The sequence below is a fragment of the Microcaecilia unicolor genome, chromosome 3 (genome assembly GCF_901765095.1).
Source record: "Microcaecilia unicolor chromosome 3, aMicUni1.1, whole genome shotgun sequence".
Taxonomy (NCBI): Eukaryota; Metazoa; Chordata; class Amphibia; order Gymnophiona; family Siphonopidae; genus Microcaecilia; species Microcaecilia unicolor.
Window position 1 is genome coordinate 198175032 of NC_044033.1, and position 22251 is coordinate 198197282.

At 49.2% G+C, this 22251-nt stretch overlaps 1 protein-coding gene across 8 annotated transcripts in view; it reads right to left on the reverse strand.

The window, feature by feature from the left end:
• ILF3 (interleukin enhancer binding factor 3) overlaps positions 1 to 22251 on the reverse strand; it is a 115619-nt gene that overhangs the window by 80957 nt on the left and 12411 nt on the right. For 7 of the 8 annotated variants that reach the window (XM_030197038.1, XM_030197041.1, XM_030197039.1 and 4 more), the window contains 8 exons: positions 11314 to 11546; positions 10624 to 10804; positions 10320 to 10467; positions 9075 to 9166; positions 8622 to 8717; positions 7887 to 7998; positions 7545 to 7642; positions 7169 to 7280 (listed from right to left, as the gene is read on the reverse strand). In XM_030197038.1, coding sequence (XP_030052898.1) covers positions 7169 to 7280; positions 7545 to 7642; positions 7887 to 7998; positions 8622 to 8717; positions 9075 to 9166; positions 10320 to 10467; positions 10624 to 10804; positions 11314 to 11540 — 1066 coding nt within the window. In that variant the 5' untranslated portion in view covers positions 11541 to 11546. Of the gene's footprint in view, positions 1 to 7168; positions 7281 to 7544; positions 7643 to 7886; positions 7999 to 8621; positions 8718 to 9074; positions 9167 to 10319; positions 10468 to 10623; positions 10805 to 11313; positions 11547 to 14803; positions 14809 to 22251 lie in introns of those variants that run through there. The other variant, XM_030197037.1, reaches the window with a different exon arrangement.

Here is a 22251-nt window from a genome sequence, read left to right on the forward strand (position 1 = left end):
CCTGTCAACAGGAGCCGAGGCACATGGCTGCCTAACCAAAGGCTAGCCGGGGAATAAGCCACACACCGGCTAAATCCCACAGAGAAAAGTGAATCCCACTGGATCCGCTTTTCTTGAAGCACTCAACCAAAAATAATTCCAAGTACAGGGTATTAGTTAAGAAAATCTAACCCCACCAGACCAGACTGACTGCTCAGGCTGCATGTCTACCCTCTTGCTGGAGACTGAGATTTACTGGCTGCTTGGGGGGTTGGCTGCTAGCTTATACTGGTTTAAGTTCTAGTGTTCTCAGTCTCCCTCTGCTGGTAGGCGTGCATAACCCAAGCATCTTGACCAGTCTGGAGGGTCGCTGAGGAAATGGAAGTTATAAAAAACCTAACCTTAAATGGCTGCATGTGTGTGGACGTGTGAAGTAATGATTAGATTGCGACTCTGGCTGTGATTAACTAGGGCCAATACTGGGCAGCTTTGTATGGTCTGTGTCTAATATATGGAAGTCTGGTTTAGGATGGGCTGGAAAGGGCTTAGACAGCAACTTCAGTGGCTGGAACACAAGGACAGTTCTGGACAGATTTTTACGATCTGTGTGCCACAAATGAGAAGGCGCATAGACTGAAGTGGGCTTCACCGACAACTCCAAGCAGTTGGAACATAAAGATAGAAATTTATCTGGCCCTATGGTCTATGCTCCAGAAACACAAAAGAAAGACCATAATCAAGTATAGCGAATGATACATACCTATAGCAGGTGTTCTCCGAGGACAGCAGGCTGATTGTTCTCACGACTGGGTTGACGTCCACGGCAGCCCCCACCAACCGGAACAAAACTTTGCGGGCGGTCCCACACGCAGGGCACGCCCACCGCGCATGCGCGGCCGTCTGCCCGCCAGTGCGCGACCGTTCCCGCTCAGTTGAATGACAAGCAAAAATTATGAAACGCAACTCCAAAGGGGAGGAGGGAAGTTAGCTGAGAACAATCAGCCTGCTGTCCTTGGAGAACACCTGCTACAGGTATGTATCATTCGCTTTCTCCGAGGACAAGCAGGCTGCTTGTTCTCACGACTGGGGTATCCCTAGCTCTCAGGCTCACTCAAAACAAGAACCCAGGTCAATTTAAGCTCGCAACGGCGAGGGTATAACAGAAATTGACCTACGAAGAACAACTAACTGAGTGCAGCCTGACCAGAATAAATTCGGGTCCTGGAGGGTGGAGTTGGATTTACACCCCAAACAGATTCTGCAGCACCGACTGCCCGAACCGACTGTCGCGTCGGGTATCCTGCTGGAGGCAGTAATGTGATGTGAATGTGTGGACAGATGACCACGTCGCAGCTTTGCAAATCTCTTCAATAGTGGCTGACTTCAAGTGAGCCACCGACGCTGCCATGGCTCTGACACTATGAGCCGTGACATGACCCTCAAGAGCCAGCCCAGCCTGGGCATAAGTCTAGCCAATTGGAGATGGTGCGTTTCCCGACAGCGACCCCTATCCTGTTAGGGTCGAAAGAAACAAACAATTGGGCGGACTGTCTGTGGGGCTGTGTCCGCTCCAAATAGAAGGCCAATGCTCTCTTGCAGTCCAATGTGTGCAACTGTCGTTCAGCAGGGCGGGTATGCGGTCTGGGAAAGAATGTTGGCAAGACAATTGACTGGTTAAGATGGAACTCCGACACCACCTTCGGCAAGAACTTTGGGTGAGTGCGGAGGACTACTCTGTTATGATGAAATTTAAGATACGGAGCATGAGCTACCAAGGCTTGAAGCTCACTGACCCTACGAGCTGAAGTAACTGCCACCAAGAAAATGACCTTCCAGGTCAAGTACTTCAGATGGCAAGAATTCAGTGGCTCAAAAGGAGGTTTCATCAGCTGGGTGAGGACGACGTTGAGATCCCATGACACTGCAGGAGGCTTGACAGGGGGCTTTGACAAAAGCAAGCCTCTCATGAATCGAACGACTAAAGGCTCTCCAGAGATGGCTTTACCCTCTACACGATAATGGTAAGCACTAATCGCACTAAGGTGATTCCTTACTGAGTTGGTCTTGAGACCAGACTCTGATAAATGCAGAAGGTATTCAAGCAGGTTCTGTGCAGGACAAGAACGAGGTTCTAGGGCCTTGCTCTCACACCAAACGACAAACCTCCTCCACTTGAAAAAGTAACTATTTTAGTGGAATCCTTCCTAGAGGCAAGCAAGACACGGGAGACACCCTCAGACAAACCCAACGAAGCGAAATCTATGCCCTCAACATCCAGGCCGTGAGAGCCAGAGACTGAAGGTTGGGGTGCAGAAGTGCTCAGTCGTTCTGCGAAATGAGAATTGGAAAACACTCCAATCTTCACGGTTTTTCGGAGGACAACTCCAGAAGTAGAGGGAACCAGATCTGACGGGGCCAAAAAGGCACTATCAGAATCATGGTGCCGTGGTCTTGCTTGAGCTTCAGTAAGGTCTTCCCTACCAATGGCATGGGAGGAAAAGCATACAGGAGGCCGGTCCCCCAATGGAGGAGAAAGGCATCCGACGCCAGTCTGCCGTGTGCCTGTAGTCTAGAACAGAACAGAGGCAGCTTGTGGTTGGTCTGAGAGGCGAAAAGATCCACCGAGGGGTTGCCCCACTCTCTGAAGATCTTGTGTACCACTCTGGAATGGAGCAACCACTCGTGCGGTTGCATGACTCTGCTCAGTCTGTCGGCCAGACTGTTTACACCTGCCAGGTATGTGGTTTGGAGAAGCATGCCGAACTGGCAGGCCCAACGCCACATCCCGACGACTTCCTGACACAGGGGGCGAGATCCGGTGCCCCCCTGCTTGTTGATGTAATACATTGCAACCTGATTGTCTGTCCGAATTTTGATAATTTGACAGGACAGCCGATCTCTAAAAGCCTTCAGTGCGTTCCAGACCGCTCGGAGCTCCAGGAGGTTGATCTGAAGATCCTCTTCTTGGAGGGACCACAGTCCTTGGGTGTGAAGCCCATCGACATGAGCCCCCCAGCCCAGGAGAGACGCATCCGTCGTTAGCACTTTCGTGGGCTGTGGAATTTGGAATGGGCGTCCCAAAGTCAAATTGGTCCGAATGGTCCACCAGTGCAGTGAATTGCGGCAGCTGGTGGAGAGGCGGATAACATCTTCTAGATTCCCGGTGGCTTGATACCACTGGGAAGCTAGGGTCCATTGAGCAGATCTCATGTGAAGACGTGCCATGGGAGTCACATGAACTGTAGAGGCCATATGACCAGAAGTCTCAACATCTCCCGAGCTGTGATCTGCTGAGACGCTCTGGTCTGGGAAGCCAGGGACAGGAGGTTGTTGGCCCTCGCTTCTGGAAGGAAGGCCTGAGCCGTCTGAGTATTCAGCAGAGCTCCTATGAATTCCAGAGATTGGGCAGGCTAGAGATGAGACTTTGGGTAATTTATCACAAACCCCAGCAGCTCCAGGAGGCGAATAATGCATTGCATGGACCGGAGAGCTCCCGCCTCCGAGGTGTTCTTGACTAGCCAATCGTCGAGATATGGGAACACGTGCACTCCCAGCTTGCGTAGATACGCCGCTACCACCACGAGGCACTTCGTAAACACCCGTGGGGCAGAGGCGAGCCCAAAGGGCAGCACACAATACTGAAAGTGCCGTGTGCCCAGGCGGAATCTGAGATACTGTCTGTGAGCTGGCAGTATCGGGATGTGAGTGTATGCGTCCTTTAAATCCAGGGAACATAGCCAATCGTTTTTCTGAATCATTGGCAGAAGGGTGCCCAAGGAAAGCATCCTGAACTTTTCTTTGACCAGGAATTTGTTCAGGCCTCTCAGGTCTAGGATGGGACGCATCCCCCCTGTTTTCTTTTCCACAAGGAAGTACCTGGAATAGAATCCCTACCCTTCCTGCCCGGGTGGTACAGGCTCGTCCGCATTGGCGCCGAGAAGGGCGGAGAGTTCCTCTGCAAGTACCTGCTTGTGATGGGAGCTGAAGGATTGAGCTCCCAGAGGACAATTTGGTGGAAGGGAGGCCAAATTCAGGGCGTATCCGCACCGCACTATTTGGAGAGCCCACTGGTCGGAGGTTATGAGAGGCCACCTTTGGTGAAAAAATTTTAACCTCCCCCCGACCGGCAGATCGTCCGGTACGAACACTTTGAGGGCGGCTATGTTCCCATGGATCCAGTCAAAAGCCCGTCCCCGGCTTTTGCTGTGGAGGCGCAGGAGGCTGCTTAGGCGCACGCTGTTGACGGGAACGAGCGCGCTGGGACTGTCCCTGTGCCTGACGAGGCCTTCGGGCCGGCTGGGTGTACCTACGCTTGTTATAGGCGTAGGGCGCAGCCTGCCTGGCCCGGGAAAAACGTCCACCTGTTGAGGTGGATGTTGAAGGCGCCCGGTGGGAGAGCTTGTCGAGGGCGGTTTCCCGCTGATGCAGTTGGTCCACCAGCTGCTCGACCTTCTCACCAAAAATATTATCCCCCCGGCAAGGGACGTCGGCCAGTCTCTGCTGGGTGCGGTTGTCCAGGTCAGAGGCACGCAGCCATGAGAGCCTGCGCATCACTATACCTTGGGCCGCAGCACGAGATGCCACGTCACAGGTGTCATAGATACCCCTGGACAGGAACTTTCTGCACGCCTTTCAGCTGCCTGACCACCTCCTGAAAAGGCCTGGACTGCTCCGGCGGGAGCTTGTCAACTAGGTCCGCCAGTTGCTTCACATTATTCCGCATGTGGATGCTCGAGTAGAGCTGGTAAGACTGGATGCGGGTCACGAGCATGGAAGATTGGTAGGCCTTCCTCCCAAACGAGTCCAGAGTGCGAGACTCCCGCCCCGGGGGCGCCGAAGGTATCCCTCGAACTCCGTGCTCTCTTGAGAGCAGAGTCCACGACCGTCGAGTCATGAGGCAGTTGGGGCCGCATTAACTCTGGGTCAGAGTGGATTCTGTATTGGGACTCTGCTTTCTTGGGGATGGTGGGATTAGATAATGGTCTCAACCAGTTCCGAAGCAGTGTCTCTTTGAGGACATTATGCAGCGGCACCGTGGAGGACTCTCTAGGTGGTGATGGATAGTCGAGGACCTCGAGCATCTCAGCCCTCGGCTCATCCACAGAGACCACAGGAAAGGGAATGCAAATAGACATGTCCCTGACGAAGGAGGCAAAGCAGAGGCTCTCAGGTGGCGAAAGCTCTCTCTCTGGTGAAGGAGTGGGGTCGGAGGGAAGACCCACAGACTCCTCTGAGGAGAAATATCTGGGGTCCTCCTCCTCCCCCCACGAGGCCTCTTCCTCGGTGTCAGACATGAGCTCCTGCAGCACAGTCCTCAACCGGGCCCGGCTCGAAGTCGAGGCACTGAGGCCTCGGTGGCGTCGAGCAGTGGACTCCCGCGCCGGCGGGGATGAAGATCCCTCCATCGACGTCAACTCCACCTGCGTGGCGGTCGAGACCGGCGCCGCAAGCGGCGTCGAAGGCCTCGGCACCGGGCTAGAGCACACCGGCGCGAGGGCGTAAGCACCCCCAGCGCCGGCACAGTCTGGCGCATCAGCCCTTCCAGGATCCCCGGAAGTATGGCTCGGAGGCACTCATCCAGGCCCGCTGTCGGGAAAGGCGAGGGGGCCGGTAGAGGCGTCGGTGCCGGAAGCTGTTCAGGTCCAGGAGACTGCACCAAAGTGCTGGCACCCTGACGTGGCGGTACCTCTACTACAGAGGGGGACCTCTCCTCTCGACGCTGCTGCTTCCTCGGCGTCGACTCATCCCTGGCGCCGGGAGCCGGATGCGTCGTTGGCGACCGATGACGGTGCTTCTTCGCCTTTTTGCGGTGCCCGTCATCGGCGCTCGGTGGAACCGACGAGGAGGAAGTAGATCCCCCTCGGCCTCGAGTCCGACAGGGTTCGGTCCCGAGGGCCCTGGGTAGAGGGAGTGACTGGGGCCGATTGCCCATGCGGCCTCTCACCCCTGCCGTCACCGGAGGACCGGCGGGCCGACGGGACCTGTGCTCCTGGGGTTGATGCCATCGGTGCCGATTTCGTGGACATCGATACCGGTACCGAAGAACCGGCCGTCGATACCGATGCCGTCGAAGTCGACGTCGAGGGGCCGGTGCAAGTTCCAAAAAGACGGTCCCGAAGAACTTGCCTCGCTACCTGTGTCCGTTTCCGGAGACCGAGACACAAAGTACACGTCTTGGTATCGTGCTCCGGCCCGAGGCACTGGAGGCACCAAGCATGAGTGTCGGTCTGCGAGATATGCCGGCCGCACAGACCACACTTTTTAAATCCACTCGGGACCTTCGAGGACATCGACGGAAAAATCGCGTCGGCGAAGTCAAAGTCGTCGATGGTGGCGGTAAAAATCACACCTTGAAAATAAATCGACCGCATGCGACGCCCCCGCTAAGAGACGAGGGAAAAACAAAGTTCAGCGTTTTTTTTTTTTTTTTTGAAGGAAACTAAAAAGAAAACGGAGAATCAACGAAAAAGAGAAAATCCGCGGCGAAAGCGCGATCCGGTTTCCGGGGCTGACAGAGAGAGAGACGAACACGGCTCTCTCCAGCGCAGAAAAGACTGAGCGGGAACGGTCGCGCACGGGCAGGAAGACAGCCGCGCATGCACGGTGGGCGTGCCCTGCGTGCGGGACCGCCCGCAAAGTTTTGTTCCGGTTGGTGGGGGCTGCCGTGAACGTCAACCCAGTCGTGAGAACAAGCAGCCTGCCTGCTTGTCCTCGGAGAAATAATATCACACTCGTTGATTTAATCATGAACTGATAATGAGTGTGACTATTGGGCAGACTGGATGGACCATTCAAGACTTTATTTGCTGTCACTTACTATGTTACAATTAATCCTCTTTGCTCCCAGGCTGATGAGCAGACCTCAGCTCTGACACAGGCATGAGCATCAGATGTCACCTGACCTACTGGCGCGTGCATGTGGTGACCTCTCAGCATACAGCGCCAGTAAATCAGAGACAAATCTTACATGTGCACACCAGAGTGTTCCAAGTTTCAGCTTCCATTCCTTCCTTGCCTACAGTGCTATGGCTCAAATCCAGAGAGAGACTGAGGGAGCTGACTGGAATTTTTATATACCATTAAATTCTTACAGTGATGGGTGGGGATGGGTTAAATTCTTGCGTGGACGGATGGGGATGGGTAAGATTTCTGTCCCCATGCAACTCTCCACTGAGAATCCAACACTTACCCGTATAATCCACTGGAGTTTCGCTTTTTGGTCTCTTGGGTAACTTTGTGGGCAGTGGCTCCATTCCCAGCACTTTGTGAAGCTGACCAAAAGCAGCAAGTCTTAAAGCATGCTTGGGGGGGGGGGGGGGGGGGGGGGGGGGGGGGGGGGAAGAAATGAGAGAGAGAAGTTTAATACCCCAAATTCTCCAAAAGCCAATCACAGTACAAAATATCTGTAAATGTCTACTTCCTCCAAGTACTGTTCAAAACTGAACTGAAGTGTACAAGCCCTGCAGCAACACAGATAATATTCATCACATTTCACTTTACAGCAAAGTGCACTCAAGAAAATGGGATGGATGCTGGATTCACACGTTGGCTGATGCACTACATACCTGAGCACTTTGTGTAATATCTTCCCTTTGTTGTCGCTCTAAATGAGAAATGGCATCCATCGCTTCCTTTTCACAAGGATCATATAGACCAGGGCCATCTAAAAAAAAAAAAAAAAAAAATTCAGATCAGTTGTGCAGAACATTGCTAATATTCTGGCTCAGCAAAATAGTTTCAGCATGAAGCAGCACAAGAAGTTCCACCATGCTTGTCTTTTTAAGTCATACAGTTATTTCAAGCATATCCAGCAAGTTCAGTTCTAAACTAAAGCCATCTGTTTTGTTCAATGGACTTCTTAGAAATCCCACCATAGAGCCAAGCAGTGATAGTTCAAGTCTCCTCACCTGGCATGAGAATTCCTGAACTGAGGCACTCTAGCACCCTCCTCATGGCTTCACCTGCTCCCATTGGTCTGTTGGCTGTTCCGATTGCCTTCTCACAGAGAAGTTCTAAGGGCTGAGGTTAAGAAAGAAATTAAGACAACTGCACATTGAAGACAGGCGAGAGCATGGTGAAATTTAAACACTTACAGTGTCTGACCCTACCTACCTCCCCTATCAGAAGTGAAGGGAAGTGTGTTCACTTCAGCATGCCCCCCCTAAAGAAAACGGCATAATACGAGACTAGAAAACAGTCTATGTAATAGGCAGCATGCCAAGATTCCCCCCTCCCATAAACTTTGTTTGCTTCGATGTTTCTCTCAAGGGAGAAGGGGCAGGCTGACAGTAGTTTGGACACGCAAAAGGTGTGAAGACCACCAGGGAGCACCTAATGCTGCATCCATTTATGCCAATTAAGATTCTGAATAAGTTCCAGAGACATGGGGGGGGGGGGGGGGGGGAAGGAACCTCCTAGTTGCTGCAGCAGGCCACAAAAACTCCATCTGCAGAGCTGAGGTGCTAAAAGCAACACAAGACCTCTACTAAAGGGGAGAGAAATCAGCTTTTTCAATCTACTGCCAGAAGGACATAACACGTGATCTGGTTTAAATTGGACAATAAAATACAGGTATTACAAGAATGCACATAGTAATTTTCAATATATTGAGTGTACATAAAGAAAAAAAAAAGGATAATTACCCATCCTCTAAGTGGTGCCCATGTGGGAACTCGCGTACACAGGTCTCTCAGAACCCGGATGACAATAACACATGACTTCAGCCCATTAGCCCTGGCCTATGACAGTTAAGCAAAGTCATATGTAGTTAACAGATCTAAGCAAGATCTAAAACTCAATTCCTGCAGTGCTACTTTGTCAAGGGTAAACTAAAAATTAAAATTTATCGTATAATTACTTAACGGAATAGCAATTAGTGCGTGAAGAGAAATTACTCTTAACACAAAGCAGCAGTTATGCATCTAATCATTAATGTTTCCTGCGTTTTAAAAATTAAGTGCTTCTTTAGCAACTGTGCTATGACAGACGCTAAGTTCTGCACAACTATTTACTGCTCAAAAATTTAATATAAAATATGTAAATTTTCTTTAAACACATTTGCTACTTTAAGACAAATATAAGAACAAAATGCAAACCTGGAACCACTTGGCGTGTCGAAGTGACGCCAAGGCAGCAAGGCATTTCTGCCTGTCCAGAAGGTCCGGGGGCTCGTTGACTGATAGCGTTTCTAGCCACGGGTGGAATAAGAAGACAAGGCACAGTTTGACCAAGGGGGGTCTGTCAGGTGGAAAGGGGAGAAGGCAGCTTCCTAAAGGGCAGCTGAGGCTCCCTAAACCTTGCACTCTTCCCATTACATATAACAGCTATGATATGCTAAGTGGCCCTTCAACATACTAAGACTGCTACAGCAACAGAAGGAAAACTGGCCTACTACAAATAAGCTGGAGTCCTAAACTATTTTAACTATTAGCTAGGTAAGCTGTCTCTACAGAGGTGGGGAGGGACAGAAGTGGGTAACAGAACAGTGCTCCTTTCAACAGCTTGCTATTAACTGAGGGAACCCCCTCCGCCCACAAGGTTTCACTGCCCTGGCCCCAGCCCGTGACAGAGAGAATCCTGTTGGTCAAAGGTCCAGCGTCCCTAAAAATCGACAAACTAGAAGGCTTGATACGAGATCAGATGTCAGAACCATATGCAATCAACAGCACAAATAATTCAACAGTCTGTGCTGCAGCAAAATTGAAGATTTGCTGCCAAAGCAACAACTGAAGACCAGGGTTTTAGATAAGGCTAGTTCAAATCATTGATTAAGACTACTTAAAATAGGACTTAAGCATGTGATGCGATATAAAAATTTGAAATGCTACAGGTTCTGCTCTCTGAAAGTCATCTTTTTAAGGACTTGAACGATTCCAGTTGTTCCAAATCTAACTTTATCCAAAACTCTGCATCACTTCCTGGAAATCTGAACATCCACTGAGCAGTCTATTAGAATACTGGTCATTTTTGCTGCAACACACACTTTGAAAAACATTCATGTACATGCAAAAAAAAATGCCTTCAAAGTTTTTTTAAGAGTTGAAAATACAGCATACTATTGTACACATACTGGGAGGACCTCATTAAAATATCTTCTAAACATACTACATTACATACTAACTAAGAAAACAACCCCCTCCTTTGAAAGGTATACTGAACTTCCAAATAAATGTACATAGCTAGCCACCCAAAATAGAAAGCCTCTAGAAACCCAGTCTACTATAGTACACACCCCAAACTGGCTTTTACTAGCTGTATGGAAAGGTTGACTAGCACATCTGAACATTTAAGCCCAAACCAGTGTCTCGACTGACTCCTTGGCTGTGTGCAGGCTTCCATACCTCCAGCTGCCAATTTCTCAGCTTCTTCCCGGACAACAGGAGATGTTAAACGAATGGTCATTGTTAGCGGCGTTTCCTTGCTGTTCTTTATGACGATAGTTGCTTCTCTAATACACTGGATTATATCATATTTGTCTTCAGTAATGGCCTAAAAGACAAACATTCAACATTTTGCAACTTAGTTCAGCTTATTAAATCCCTTGCTCAAGAGCTTAAGTACCACACAAGAGAAACTCCTTATCCCAGCCCTTCAGCTGCAAAGTCATGAAACAGGCAAGCTCAATCTTTAGCGTTCCATACTCACAGCCAGCTGCACTGCAAGGTTGTCTGCCACTTTCTTCAGTAGAGAGATAGTGGGTTTCTCCTTACACAGAAGAACCAGTTCCAGGTCCAAATCGCCCTTCAGGAGAAGTCCCTTTGCTACAAGGCCAACACGCATAACCCCACGCAGTGTCCTAGTCAGCTGTTCTGCAGTTTTTGCTTCTCTATAAAAAAGACAATTAAAGCAAAATGCAAAAGGAGTTAAGATCCTACTCGCTTCCTTGGACTAATAAACAATGTCCTACTTCATATTCCTCACAGGTAAGTTTTCAGGATATCCACAATGAACATGCAAGAGCAAACCAATATGCAAGTTTACTTCGTGCATAAAACCCAGCCACAGGTGCAGTGACCAGAACAGATTTGGGAACACTAAGTTACCCACACAGGAAGGAGACTGACCAGTCTTGGATTTCTGATAATCTCATCCTCATGCATTAAGGGACCTGCAGCATCGATTTCAATGGGGAGAATCAAACTGCACATTCTACACTCCTTGGAGTGTAAATTTAAAACCAGGACTGGCGAGGTGGTGACCTGGAACTGGGTAATTTGGCAGTTCCACAAAACTAATTGTTTAGGATATGTAGCTAAAAAAGGGTGTGACACTGGCAAAGGATTAATGTTTATGGTACATACATTCACGCTCTAAACTTCACTAATATCTCCTTACTCATCTTTGTTCTCCTCTTCTGCTACTTCCATAACTTCAGGTTCTGGCTGTTCAGTAGGAGGGTCCTCATTGGTCTTTTCCTGCTCATCAATCCAATCTGACACCGCTTTCAGTGCATGCTCTATATGAGAGACCATATTCTGAACTGCCTCCAGTTCCTCCTGTGTTGGGTAAACAGCAGAATGCTTCGCCATAACATGGCGGTCATCATTTGCAAAGACACGCATTGGCCGCTAGAAGAGAAAAAAATAATTTCAAACTTAAAAGTGAGGTTTATTATGGGAAATATACCACAAAAACACCACTTTAAGGCAACTGCTACTTGTACTGGAAGGAGGTCCACCTGTAAGCCACAGGGAAGCTGTCAATACCTTTTGTTTCAAATTCATACATACAAGAGGAACAGCAAATCAAAAAAAAAAAACATCCAGCCTACATTTTGTACATGTAAGCAAAAGTCTTAATACAAAAAAACATTTGTGTATTCTCAGCTGCAGACAAAGATACTTTCTCCATGGACAAGAAGGGTCATAACAGCCACATGTGGGTGATGTCCCCACCTGAAGAATATGAGCCAATTCTTTGTCCCAGAGCTCAAAAACCTTTGGGAAGGCTTCTGAATATGTACTAGTTTCCACTCTGCAGCTCATCTCAGACTGTCAGCTACATTTCATCCATTAGAGCAACAAGGAGCTATTTTTATTTTTTATTTATTTTACATTTGTACCCCGCGCTTTCCCACTCATTGCAGGCTCAATGCGGCTTACATTGGGGCAATGGAGGGTTAAGTGACTTGCCCAGAGTCACAAGGAGCTGCCTGTGCCTGAGGTAGGAATCGAACTCAGTTCCTCAGTTCCCCAGGACCAATGTCCACCACCCTAACCACTAGGCCACTCCTCCACTTAGATCTTACCTATTAATCGGCTTTCCTTTAGTCCCTCTCTCAAATAATTAAAGCACTCAGTATGTGCCTCCACCACCATGATCCCTTGACCATGGTTGTCTGAACTGCTGCTGTCCATGCACAAACACTGGCTATATCAAACCAGACCACCTCCAAAAAAGGGTGCTACGGGATGGAAACACACAACTCCCTTGAAGAGCCTAGTGTAATACTGTATTCGTCTTTTTTTCATGAAAAAGAACTGTAAGAATGTCATAGATGCTCCCAATAAAAAAAAAAAAAAAAAAAAAAAAAAAAAGAGGGGATCATTTGTCAGACAGACCGACAACGCTAACTACCAAACCACAGCAACCACCCGGGAGGGACCTGTGCCAGTCTTGAGGAACTAAAGGAAAGCCAATTAGCAGGCGAGATTTAATTGATCCTTCCACAGCATCCCAGAAGGCATAGATGGGAAGTACCAGAGCAGTGACCGTCATAGGTGGAACCCCTGGAGCCCTGCTGTGAGCACACTGGCTCCAAACTGCGCATCCTGACAAGCATACACATCTAACTGATAACGCGTAAAAGAATGAAGACAGAGAGACCAACGAATGCTCTGCCCATAAAGACGCTACAATCCGTGTAGAACTCTGCGAACATACAACCGGTGTAAACACCGCCGCTTTTACAAACCTTCTCTGTCATGGATCTGTGCAGGACAGAGCTTGAGACTCCAACACACGCCGACCAGACAGGGCCACCTGAAGCACCATCTTCAAGGTCAAATCCTTCAGAGTATAACCCAAGGGCTCAAAAGGTGCAGACACCAGTACAGAAGGTTAAGATCCCACAGAGGAATCAGCTGACGCACCAGAGGCCTAATAAGACGCATGCCTCTAGAGAAACAAACCACATCCAGAAGAGGATGACCCTGAATGAAACCCCGAAAACAGGCCACAGCTGTCAACTGTACTTTTAGCGAGGACAAAACAAGACCCTTATCCAATCGAGCCTGCAAAAAATCGAGCACCTGAGGCCCAAAGTGGCATAACAGAACAATCTGCACATCAGTCCTCAAAAATTTGCCAGACACAAACATACATACGCAAGAGAAGTAAACCTTTTCTTAGAGCACAGCATAGTGTCAATGACAGGGCCTGAAAACCTTTCTTCAGCAAACTTGCTCTCTCAAGAGCAATGCCAAAAGCAAGAACAGAGCCAGATCGGACAACAACACTGGCCCCTGCGACAGAAGGTCTGCTGCTGGTGAGAATGGAAGCTGCTCGTACACTACGAGACAAATGAGATCCCTGTACCAAGGTCTGCAAGGCCAGTCTGGAGCCACCAAGACCACCAGGCTGCTGAACCCGTTGAACTCTGCCAATCAGGGGCCACGGGGGAGAAAATCATAAAGAAGGCCGTCTGCAGGCACCAGCATGTCGACACTCCGCTTGACTGTTCTTCCTGCAATTCCTGACGTAATGAGGCACCCGAGCACTGACCATAGTCGCCATCAAGCCCAAGAGTGGAAGACCCCAGTGACTCACTACCTGAGAACTCCGCTGCACTGTTTACATTCTCCAGTGTCCAGGTGCAAGATGGGCCTCTACCCAAGTGAGAAGAGATGCTTCTTCTGCCACAGCCCTGTTCTTCATGCCACCCTGACCGACGTAGGCTACTACTGTGGCATTGTTGGACATCACGTGCACCAGAACCACAACGGGCTGGAACCAAAAAAAAAAAAAATTTACCAACGGGATTGCTCTCAGTTCCAACACATTTATTGACGCACTCGTGTCTGCAAGGGACCACATGCCCTGAGCTACCTGTCCCAAACAGTGCACTCCCCATCCTGCCAGACTGGCATCCACCACCACCACCACCTCAGGCTGCGTCGCACCAGTCCCTGCAGTGGGAGCCAATGCTACAGGGAGTTGGACCGAGACCAGCAGGACAGAAGCACTAACTGGGTCTCGTATGCACCCTGGCTCACTGCACTACCTCCAATGAAAGCGCCATGGAACCTAGAACCTGAAGATACTCTTTGGCCCTCGGGCTCCGTGACTCCAAGGACTGTATCGAAACGAACTCCCAAATACTCCAAGGACTGTGAAGACTGACTACCCTGCCCAATGACAGAAGACATACCACTCGGGCCGTGGCCCTGACTCTCTCCTGGTATGATTTTGATCTGATAAGCAAGTCGTCCAGATACGGATACGCTAATATGTCTTCCTCTGCGCAGTTAAGCTGCCACCACTATGACCTTTGTTGGGGGGGGGGGGGGGGGGGGGCAAGGCCAACACAAAAAGGAGCACAAAATTAATGTCTCCCCAAAACTGCAAAGCGAAGGTAGCGCTGATAAGCCAGGCGCACAGGAATATGAAGGTACTTCATAGGCTGGACAGCCAGAATATTAACAGAGTACGTTTCCATGTGAAAAGCACTTGAAGAGCGCGATTGACTCCCTCGAGATCCAGAATAGGGCAGCAGGAACCCTTCTTCAGCACCACGAAGTAGATGGAATAACGACCCCTGACCTGTTCTAACTCTGGTACAGGAACTGCAGCCTGTAAGGCCACCAACTGACAGAGGCTGGCGAACCATTTGTGCTTTCCAAGGCGTGCAGCAGACACACCACGAAAGCATCTGCCAAGGGACAGGCAAACTTCAACGCATAGAACAATCTCGAGCACCCACCAATAAGAAATAATCCGGGTCCACTCCTCGTAAAAGTACCACAGCCTCGCCCCTACAGGAACCAAGGACCAGACCCCGACACCTTCATTGGGCAGACCTTCCAGAGGCAGCCATTAAGGGACTGGAAATCCCGACCGCCCCCCCCCCCCCCCCCAAAAAAGGATTGCACCCGCTGGAAGAAACTACACTGAGTCCTGCCTGCTCTATCAGGCTGGTAGAAACACACATCCCAAAATCAAGACTTCCCAGGCATACTTCTGCCACCTGCCCAAGGCCTATGCTCTAGAAGACGGTGACCTCAGTCTCACCCAAGCTCTTCACTAACTTATCCAGATTTCCCAAACAAGGGAGCCACAGAATGGGAATTTGCTGAGCTTAGACTTAGAAGCCACATCCGCAGATCAGCCATGGAGCCACAACGATCTCCTGCAAAACGCTATGTACATAATGATAAAGAAAAAGCCAATTTGCTAAATAAATAGATACTATTGTTCTGTTTTCACTGAAGAAAATCCTGGAGAAGGACCACGAGGGACTGGCAAAAGTACACCTGAGAATGGAGTGGATAGAGCACCGTTCACGGAAGAGAGTGTGTATCAACAACTTGGAAAGCTAAAGGTGGACAAAGCCATGGAACCGGATGGGATCCACCCCAGAATATTGAGGGAGCTCAGAGAGGTTCTGGCGGGTCCTCTTAAAGATTTGTTTAATAAATCCTTGGAGACGGGAGAGGTTCCGAGGGATTGGAGAATAAAATCTTTCTGATGTTATATTGATCTGCTGGCTTCTTTTTCCATTCTGTACCGCCGCAATGACGGAGCGCAGGGTTTCCATGTGAAAATGCCGCACTCTTAAGGACTTGTTTAGCTCTTATAAGTCCAGGATCGGGCGAAAAGACCCGCCTTTTCGTGGCACCACAAAGTAAATGGAGTAGCGGCCTAGACCTTGTTCGGCGGGAGGCACCGGGGTCACAGCCCCTATCCGGCACAGACTGTGCAAAGTCTCCTCTACCGCCACCTGTTTGGCGGCAGAACCGCATCGGGACTCCACAAACACGTCTCACTGGGGCATCGAATTCTATTCGGTATCAGTCTCTGATCAGGTCCAAGACCCACTGATCTGCGGAGATTTTGGCCCACTCCTCGAAAAAGAGGGAAAGTCTTCCTCCGATGACAGGAAACGAGGAGGGGGCCGGTGCACCATCATTGAGAGGGTCGCCCCTGAACTCCAGGCCTTGAACCGGCAGCTGCAGAACATTTGTCCGAGCGAAAGGAGTTTCTCTGCTGAAAGCGGGCACGCGAAGTGAACCCAGCAGCACGCCCCGGGCGGTACCTTCTAGCTTCAAGGAAGCGAGGTCTGTAAGAGGAGCGGACCCGCCTGACCCTTAGAGGAAGGCTTCGGCCTATCTTTGGGCAAGCGCTGAGGTTTGGAATCCCCCAGGCCTTTAACCATGTTTTCCAGCTCCTCACCAAACAGGAGAAGGACTTGAAAGGGCAACTTCACCAACCCTTTGCTTAGAGGCCATGTCCGCCGCCCAATGTCGTAGCCAAAGAGTGTGGCGAGCCACCACTGCTATAGCCATTTGTTTAGCCGAAGCTCTGACCATATCATAAAGGGCATCAGCCAAAAAGGACAAGGCCAACTCCATCCGCGGAGCCACTTCAGATAAGATCTCCGCTCCATCACCGGGCTGTTCCACTGCCTGCTGTAACCAAGCCAGGCAGGCTCTAGCAGCATAACAACTGCATGCAGACGTCCGAACAGTGAGACCTGCCAAATCAAAGGACCGCTTCAGAGCTGAATCAAGCCTGCGGTCTTGAATATCCTTCAGGGCAACACCTCCTTCAACAGGGAGGGTAGTTCTCTTTGTCACAGCCGTGACCAGGGCATCCACTTTAGGCATCGCAAAGCGAGCCAAATGTTCCTCACTCAGAGGGTATAATTGCCCCATAGCCCTGGCAACCTTCAAAGGTCCCTCGGGGTCAGCCCATTGAGCCAAAATAAGCTCTTGGATGGAGCCATGCAAAGTAAAGGCCCGAGCAGGCTTTCTGGTACTAGCCATCCTTGGATTAACAGAGGAGGCTGTGCCACTCCCAGAATCTTCAATCTAGAGGGCTTGTAAGGCATCTGAAATAAGCGCTGGCAGCTCCTCGTGGTGGAAAATCCTCACCGCAGACGGATCATCAAGCTCCTGTGGCAATTCTGCACCCGACTCTGGCTCCTCAGCCCAAGAAGTTCTGCCAGACCCCTCAGAATCCTCATAGCCCGACCACAGGGGGGGGGGGGAAGGGGGTGCGCCACACTCAGAAGGGGAATTAGCCGCTTCCTGACCGCCTGGATCCTGCCCAGGGCTATCAGCTCTATTATTAGCCTCACTTAGAGGACCCCCCGCCCCGGATTCAGGGCTCTCCGTCGCAACGGAGGCCACGCCATGTGGAAAATCCAAAATGGCGTCTGCTGCCAGCTCAGAGCACAAAAGATCGCCGCTCACCATGCTCAGGCCGGCTCTACCGTCTGTACAGCACGAATTACAGAGCCCCGCTGCTGACTTGCGCTTGCCACATTTAGAACAGCGCTTTACAGTCTCCACAGCCATCACCGAAAACGGCGGTAAAATTCAAAAATGGCGGTTTGCGCCAAAAACGTCCCAATCGCGGGCCCACCCTGGAGGAGTCAGAAAACACTCTTACCTCACTAGACCGAGTATCACAGCTCCAGTCCTGCAGAAGAATCTCAAGAAAAAAACCTCTTTTCTAAAGCGTGACGTGACTTTAATTATTTATTTTTTAACGCTGTGAGGAAAGCAGAGGCAAAAGAGGTAAATAAAAACACTCCGGCTCAGATAAGTGGGAAAGGCAGGGAAAAGAGAACCAATGTGCCTGCATCCACTGAGTGGGAAAGGACAGGGAAAAGCAAGCTAATATGTCCACATCCACGGGGGCATGGGTAAGGCAGGGAAAGGGCTGACCTATGTTCCTTCAAAGTGAAGCTGCTATAGCCTCTAACACCCCGGCTAACAACTGGCAAGCCAGGAGCCACCCCCAGGCAGATTTTTGATGGAGCTCAAAGAAGCTGCAGCCACCCTGCTTGGGGAGATACAGAATACTGAAGAGGCAGTGGAGCTAGCTGGCCATGAGGCACTGTGAAAAATTGAGTGCTATCTCCCCCTGCTGGTTGATGGACACAACCCATACATAATGGCTTCATCTGCTTGATGACAAGGAAATGGAAATTATATAAAACCTAACCTTAAAGGCTGCATGTGTGTGGATGTGTCAAGTGACGCTTAGATGGCGACTCTGGCTGTGATGAACTAGGGCTGATACCTGGCAGACTTGTATGGTCTCTCTCTCATACATGGCAATCTGGTTTAGGATGGGCTGGAAAGGGCTTACACAGCAACTTCAGTGGCTGGAACATGAGGACAGTGCTGGACAGACTTTTACGGTCTGTGTCCCACAAATGAGAAGACGAATAGACTGGAGTGGGCTTCAACGGCAACTCCAGTAGTTGGAACATAAGGATATGGCCAGATAGACTTCTGTGGTCTTTGTTCCAGAAACACGAAAGAAAGACCATAATCAAGTATATAATATCACACTCGTTGATTTAATGATGAATTGATCATGAGTGTGACTATTGGCAGAGTGGACCGTTCAGGTCTATTTGCTGTCACTTACTATGTTACTATTAATCCTCTTTGCTACCAGGCTGGTGCACAGACCTCAGCTCTGACACAGGCACGAGAATGTCACCTGACCTACTGGCGTGTGCATGTGGCGACCTCTCAGCACACAGTGCAAGTGAATCGGAGACAAGTCTTACATGTGCGCACCAGAGTGTTCCAACTTCCGTTCCTTCCTTGCCTACAGTGCTGTGGCTCAAATCTAGAGAGACTGAGGGAGCAGACTGGAATTTTCTTTTATGTACCATTAAATTCTTACGGGGATGGGTAAGATTCCAGCAGGGACGGGCAGGGATGGGTAAGATTTCTGTCCACGTGCAACTCTCCAGACAAGACCCTTTGAGATAATCTTCTCACAAATATAGGCTACCTCAATAGCAGTCTTAATTCGGCACACTTGGGATGCAGCCTGATCTCTGTGCAAACCCTGAAACAGCCTGTGACCGCTAAAATGAATTGATCACATTTAGCAATACACTGCACATCCAGTTTATGACGTTTGAGACCTCAGCCTCCCTGTTCCAAAAAAAGGCCAGGAGATGCATAAATATGGAAAGAGGACACCACCTTGGTCAAGGAAGAAGCCACTATACCAAACCACCCAAGGACAGAATGGGGTCCCCTGCATGACAAGGTGGAAGAGATAGCCACCACCAAAACCATGTTAAGAGCTTAGATTCTTCAGGGCTTGAAGGACACAGAGATCAGATCCCACTGTGCAATAACTGATGAGTGGGGGATGAATATGCTTCACCCTGCACAAAAAATGTTTAAACCACTTGTGCTAACAGTCGAGGACAGTGCTAGACATGAGGCACCAACAAGAAGCATAACGTATCTGAAACTGCAACTTCAATATGCCTTCTTTGGACAGAAGACAGATCCCTGTGTCTGGTGTTGATGCACAAAGTACTGCGTGGGTAACAATTGACTTTTTGCATAATTCACCACCTAGCCAAACTTCTTGAGCTGTTACGTAAGTACATAAGTATTGCCATACTGGGACAGACCAAAGGTCCATCAAGCCCAGCATCCTGTTTCCAACAGTAGCCAATCCAGGTCACAAATACCGCTTGAAAGCATTCTGAAATTCTCTTGTGAATTTGCTCAGATCAGTCACTTCAAGGATGCACCTGGATCACCTGCTAGCAGAGATATGCTGCCACCACCACAAACACCTTTGATAAGGTCAGTGGCACCATTACTAAACCAAACCTCAACATATGAACGGAACAGTGTATACCTAGGACTTGTTGGACTCCCAGATAAGAACATAATAGAAGCCATACTGGATTAGACCAATGGTCCACCTACCCCAGTATCCTGTTTCCAACAGTGGCCAAGCCAGATCACAAGTACCTGGCAGAAATCCAATTAGTAGAAACAGTCCATGCAACAACAGTGGTTTCCCCATGTCCATCTCGATAGACTATGGGACTTTTCCTCCAGGAATTTGTCCAAACCTTTTTTTTTTAAATCCAGATATGCTAACCACTGTTACCACATCCTCTGTTCCAGAGCTTAACTTTTTGTTGAGTGAAAATATTTCCTCTTACTTGTTTTAAAAGTATTTCCATGTAACTACCTTGACTGTTGCCTAGTTTTTGTACAAGTAAAAAAAAATGATCCACTTCTACAGCACTCAGGATTTTGTAGACCTCAAACTATCTCCCCTCATCCATCTCTTTTCCAAGCTTAAGAGCCCTAACCTCTTTAGCCTCATACAAGAGGAGTTCCATCCCCTTTATCATTCTGGTTGCTCCTCTTTAAACCTTTTCTAATTTTGCTGGATCTTTTTTGAGATACGGCAACCAGATCTGAATGCAATACTCCAGGTGCGGTCGCACCATGGAGCGATACAGAGGCATTATAGTATTTTTGGTCCCTTTCCTAATAATTCCTAGCATTCTGTTCGCTGTTTTGGCTGCTGCTACACACCGAGCAAAAGATTCCAGCGGACAGAATGAAACGCAAAGAATTCATCCTGCCTGACCAAGCGATCACAGAGCAGAATCTTCAAACAAAACCATGGTATCCAGATGGAGGTGTTGAAATTCCAGAATTGGTTGAAAGGAGCCCCCTTCTTTGGCATGATAAAGACAGACAGAATAGTGTCCTGGGCCCCCGAAGCTCCTTAGCTCTGAGCTGGATTAAGCATTGCAAGGCGACACCTGTCACCTCTCACTTGACAGGGGAACACTATAATCACTGGAAATCGTTTGGCAAACTCCAAGATGCAACTTTGGTACACTACCTCCAACACCCACTGACTGGAGGTGATGAGGTCCAAGTCAAAATAAGAAGCTGCCCCATCTGCACTGAGAGGCTCGGCTGACCTTCATTGGGATCACTTCACTCCCGAGGAAGAGGAAGGGTTGAGGTCCTACACACTACCAACAGTGAAAACACATCCCCCCCACCAAAGAAACAAGTTGGCAGACTTCCTGAAGTCATCTTCTCCAAATCCTCATCCTCCTTAGAGGGTAAATTAGGCCTTACCTGCTAATTTGCTTTCCTTTAGTCCCTCCAGACCAGCCCAGAATGTGACTGATGGTTTGTGTACGTCTTCCAGCAGGGGGAGACTGAGAAAAAAAAATCTGTGACTAGCAAGCCAGTAAGAGCTCTTGCCAGCTAGAGAAAGATCCAGTAATGAAGTACCAAAACAGAAGTAAAAATCACAGAACTACATAATCTGTGCATCCAAAACCTGAGCAACCACCGGCACATTGCCAACAAAGGGTGAGTGCCTTTAAACATGTTATGGTCCTTCAAAGAGGACATTTCAATAAACCAGAAAACATTTTATTTTTTTTTAATAGAGAACTAAACTAGCAACACAGCTCCAATAAAAAACTCAGAACTTGTTTGTCCTGTTTGTCTGTCCTAATTAGATTGTAAGCTCTGTCGAGCAGGGACTGTCTCTTCATGTTCAAGTGTACAGCGCTGCGTATGTCTAATAGTGCTATAGAAATAAGTAGTAGTAGTAACTTCTGAACAAAACACAGATACCTGAAGGGAGGGATCCGGGCCGGTCCGGAGGGACTAAAGGAAAGCAAATTAGCAAGTCAGGCCTAATTTACCCTTTCTTAGCGTCCCTCCGGACCGGCCCAGAATGTGACTGATGGGAAGTAAAGCAGTGAAATTATGAGGGGGACCCTAGCAGCCCCACCGACAAAACACGCGCTCCAAAAGCAACCTGACATCAACTGAGGTCGTCTAAACGTTAGTGCTTAGAAAAATAATGCAAAGACGACCAGGTTGCCGCTCTACAAATGTCATCTGGAGGAACCAGACAACGCTCTGCCCAAGAAGCTGCCTGACCTCTTGTAGAATGCGCCTTAACATGCTCTGGAACAGGTTTCCCCCTAAAGAAGATAAGCTAAAGCAATCATTTCTTTAAGCCGAGAAATAGTGGGCTTAGAGGCCATGAACCCCTTGCGCGCACCTCCAATAAGAACAAACGATCAAATCGGCGGATGTCCTCCGTAGACTTGACAGTGTTTCAACACCTGTTTTGACATCCAAATACTTCAAATGCCGCTGCTCCTCTGAGCAGGAAAAAGAACCTAACAGGCAAAACTACTGGTTGAGAAACATGAAACAGAGTTACTACCTTGGAAAGACCACCACACGATCGGAACAGAACTCCAAAACTCGCCTAGCAGAA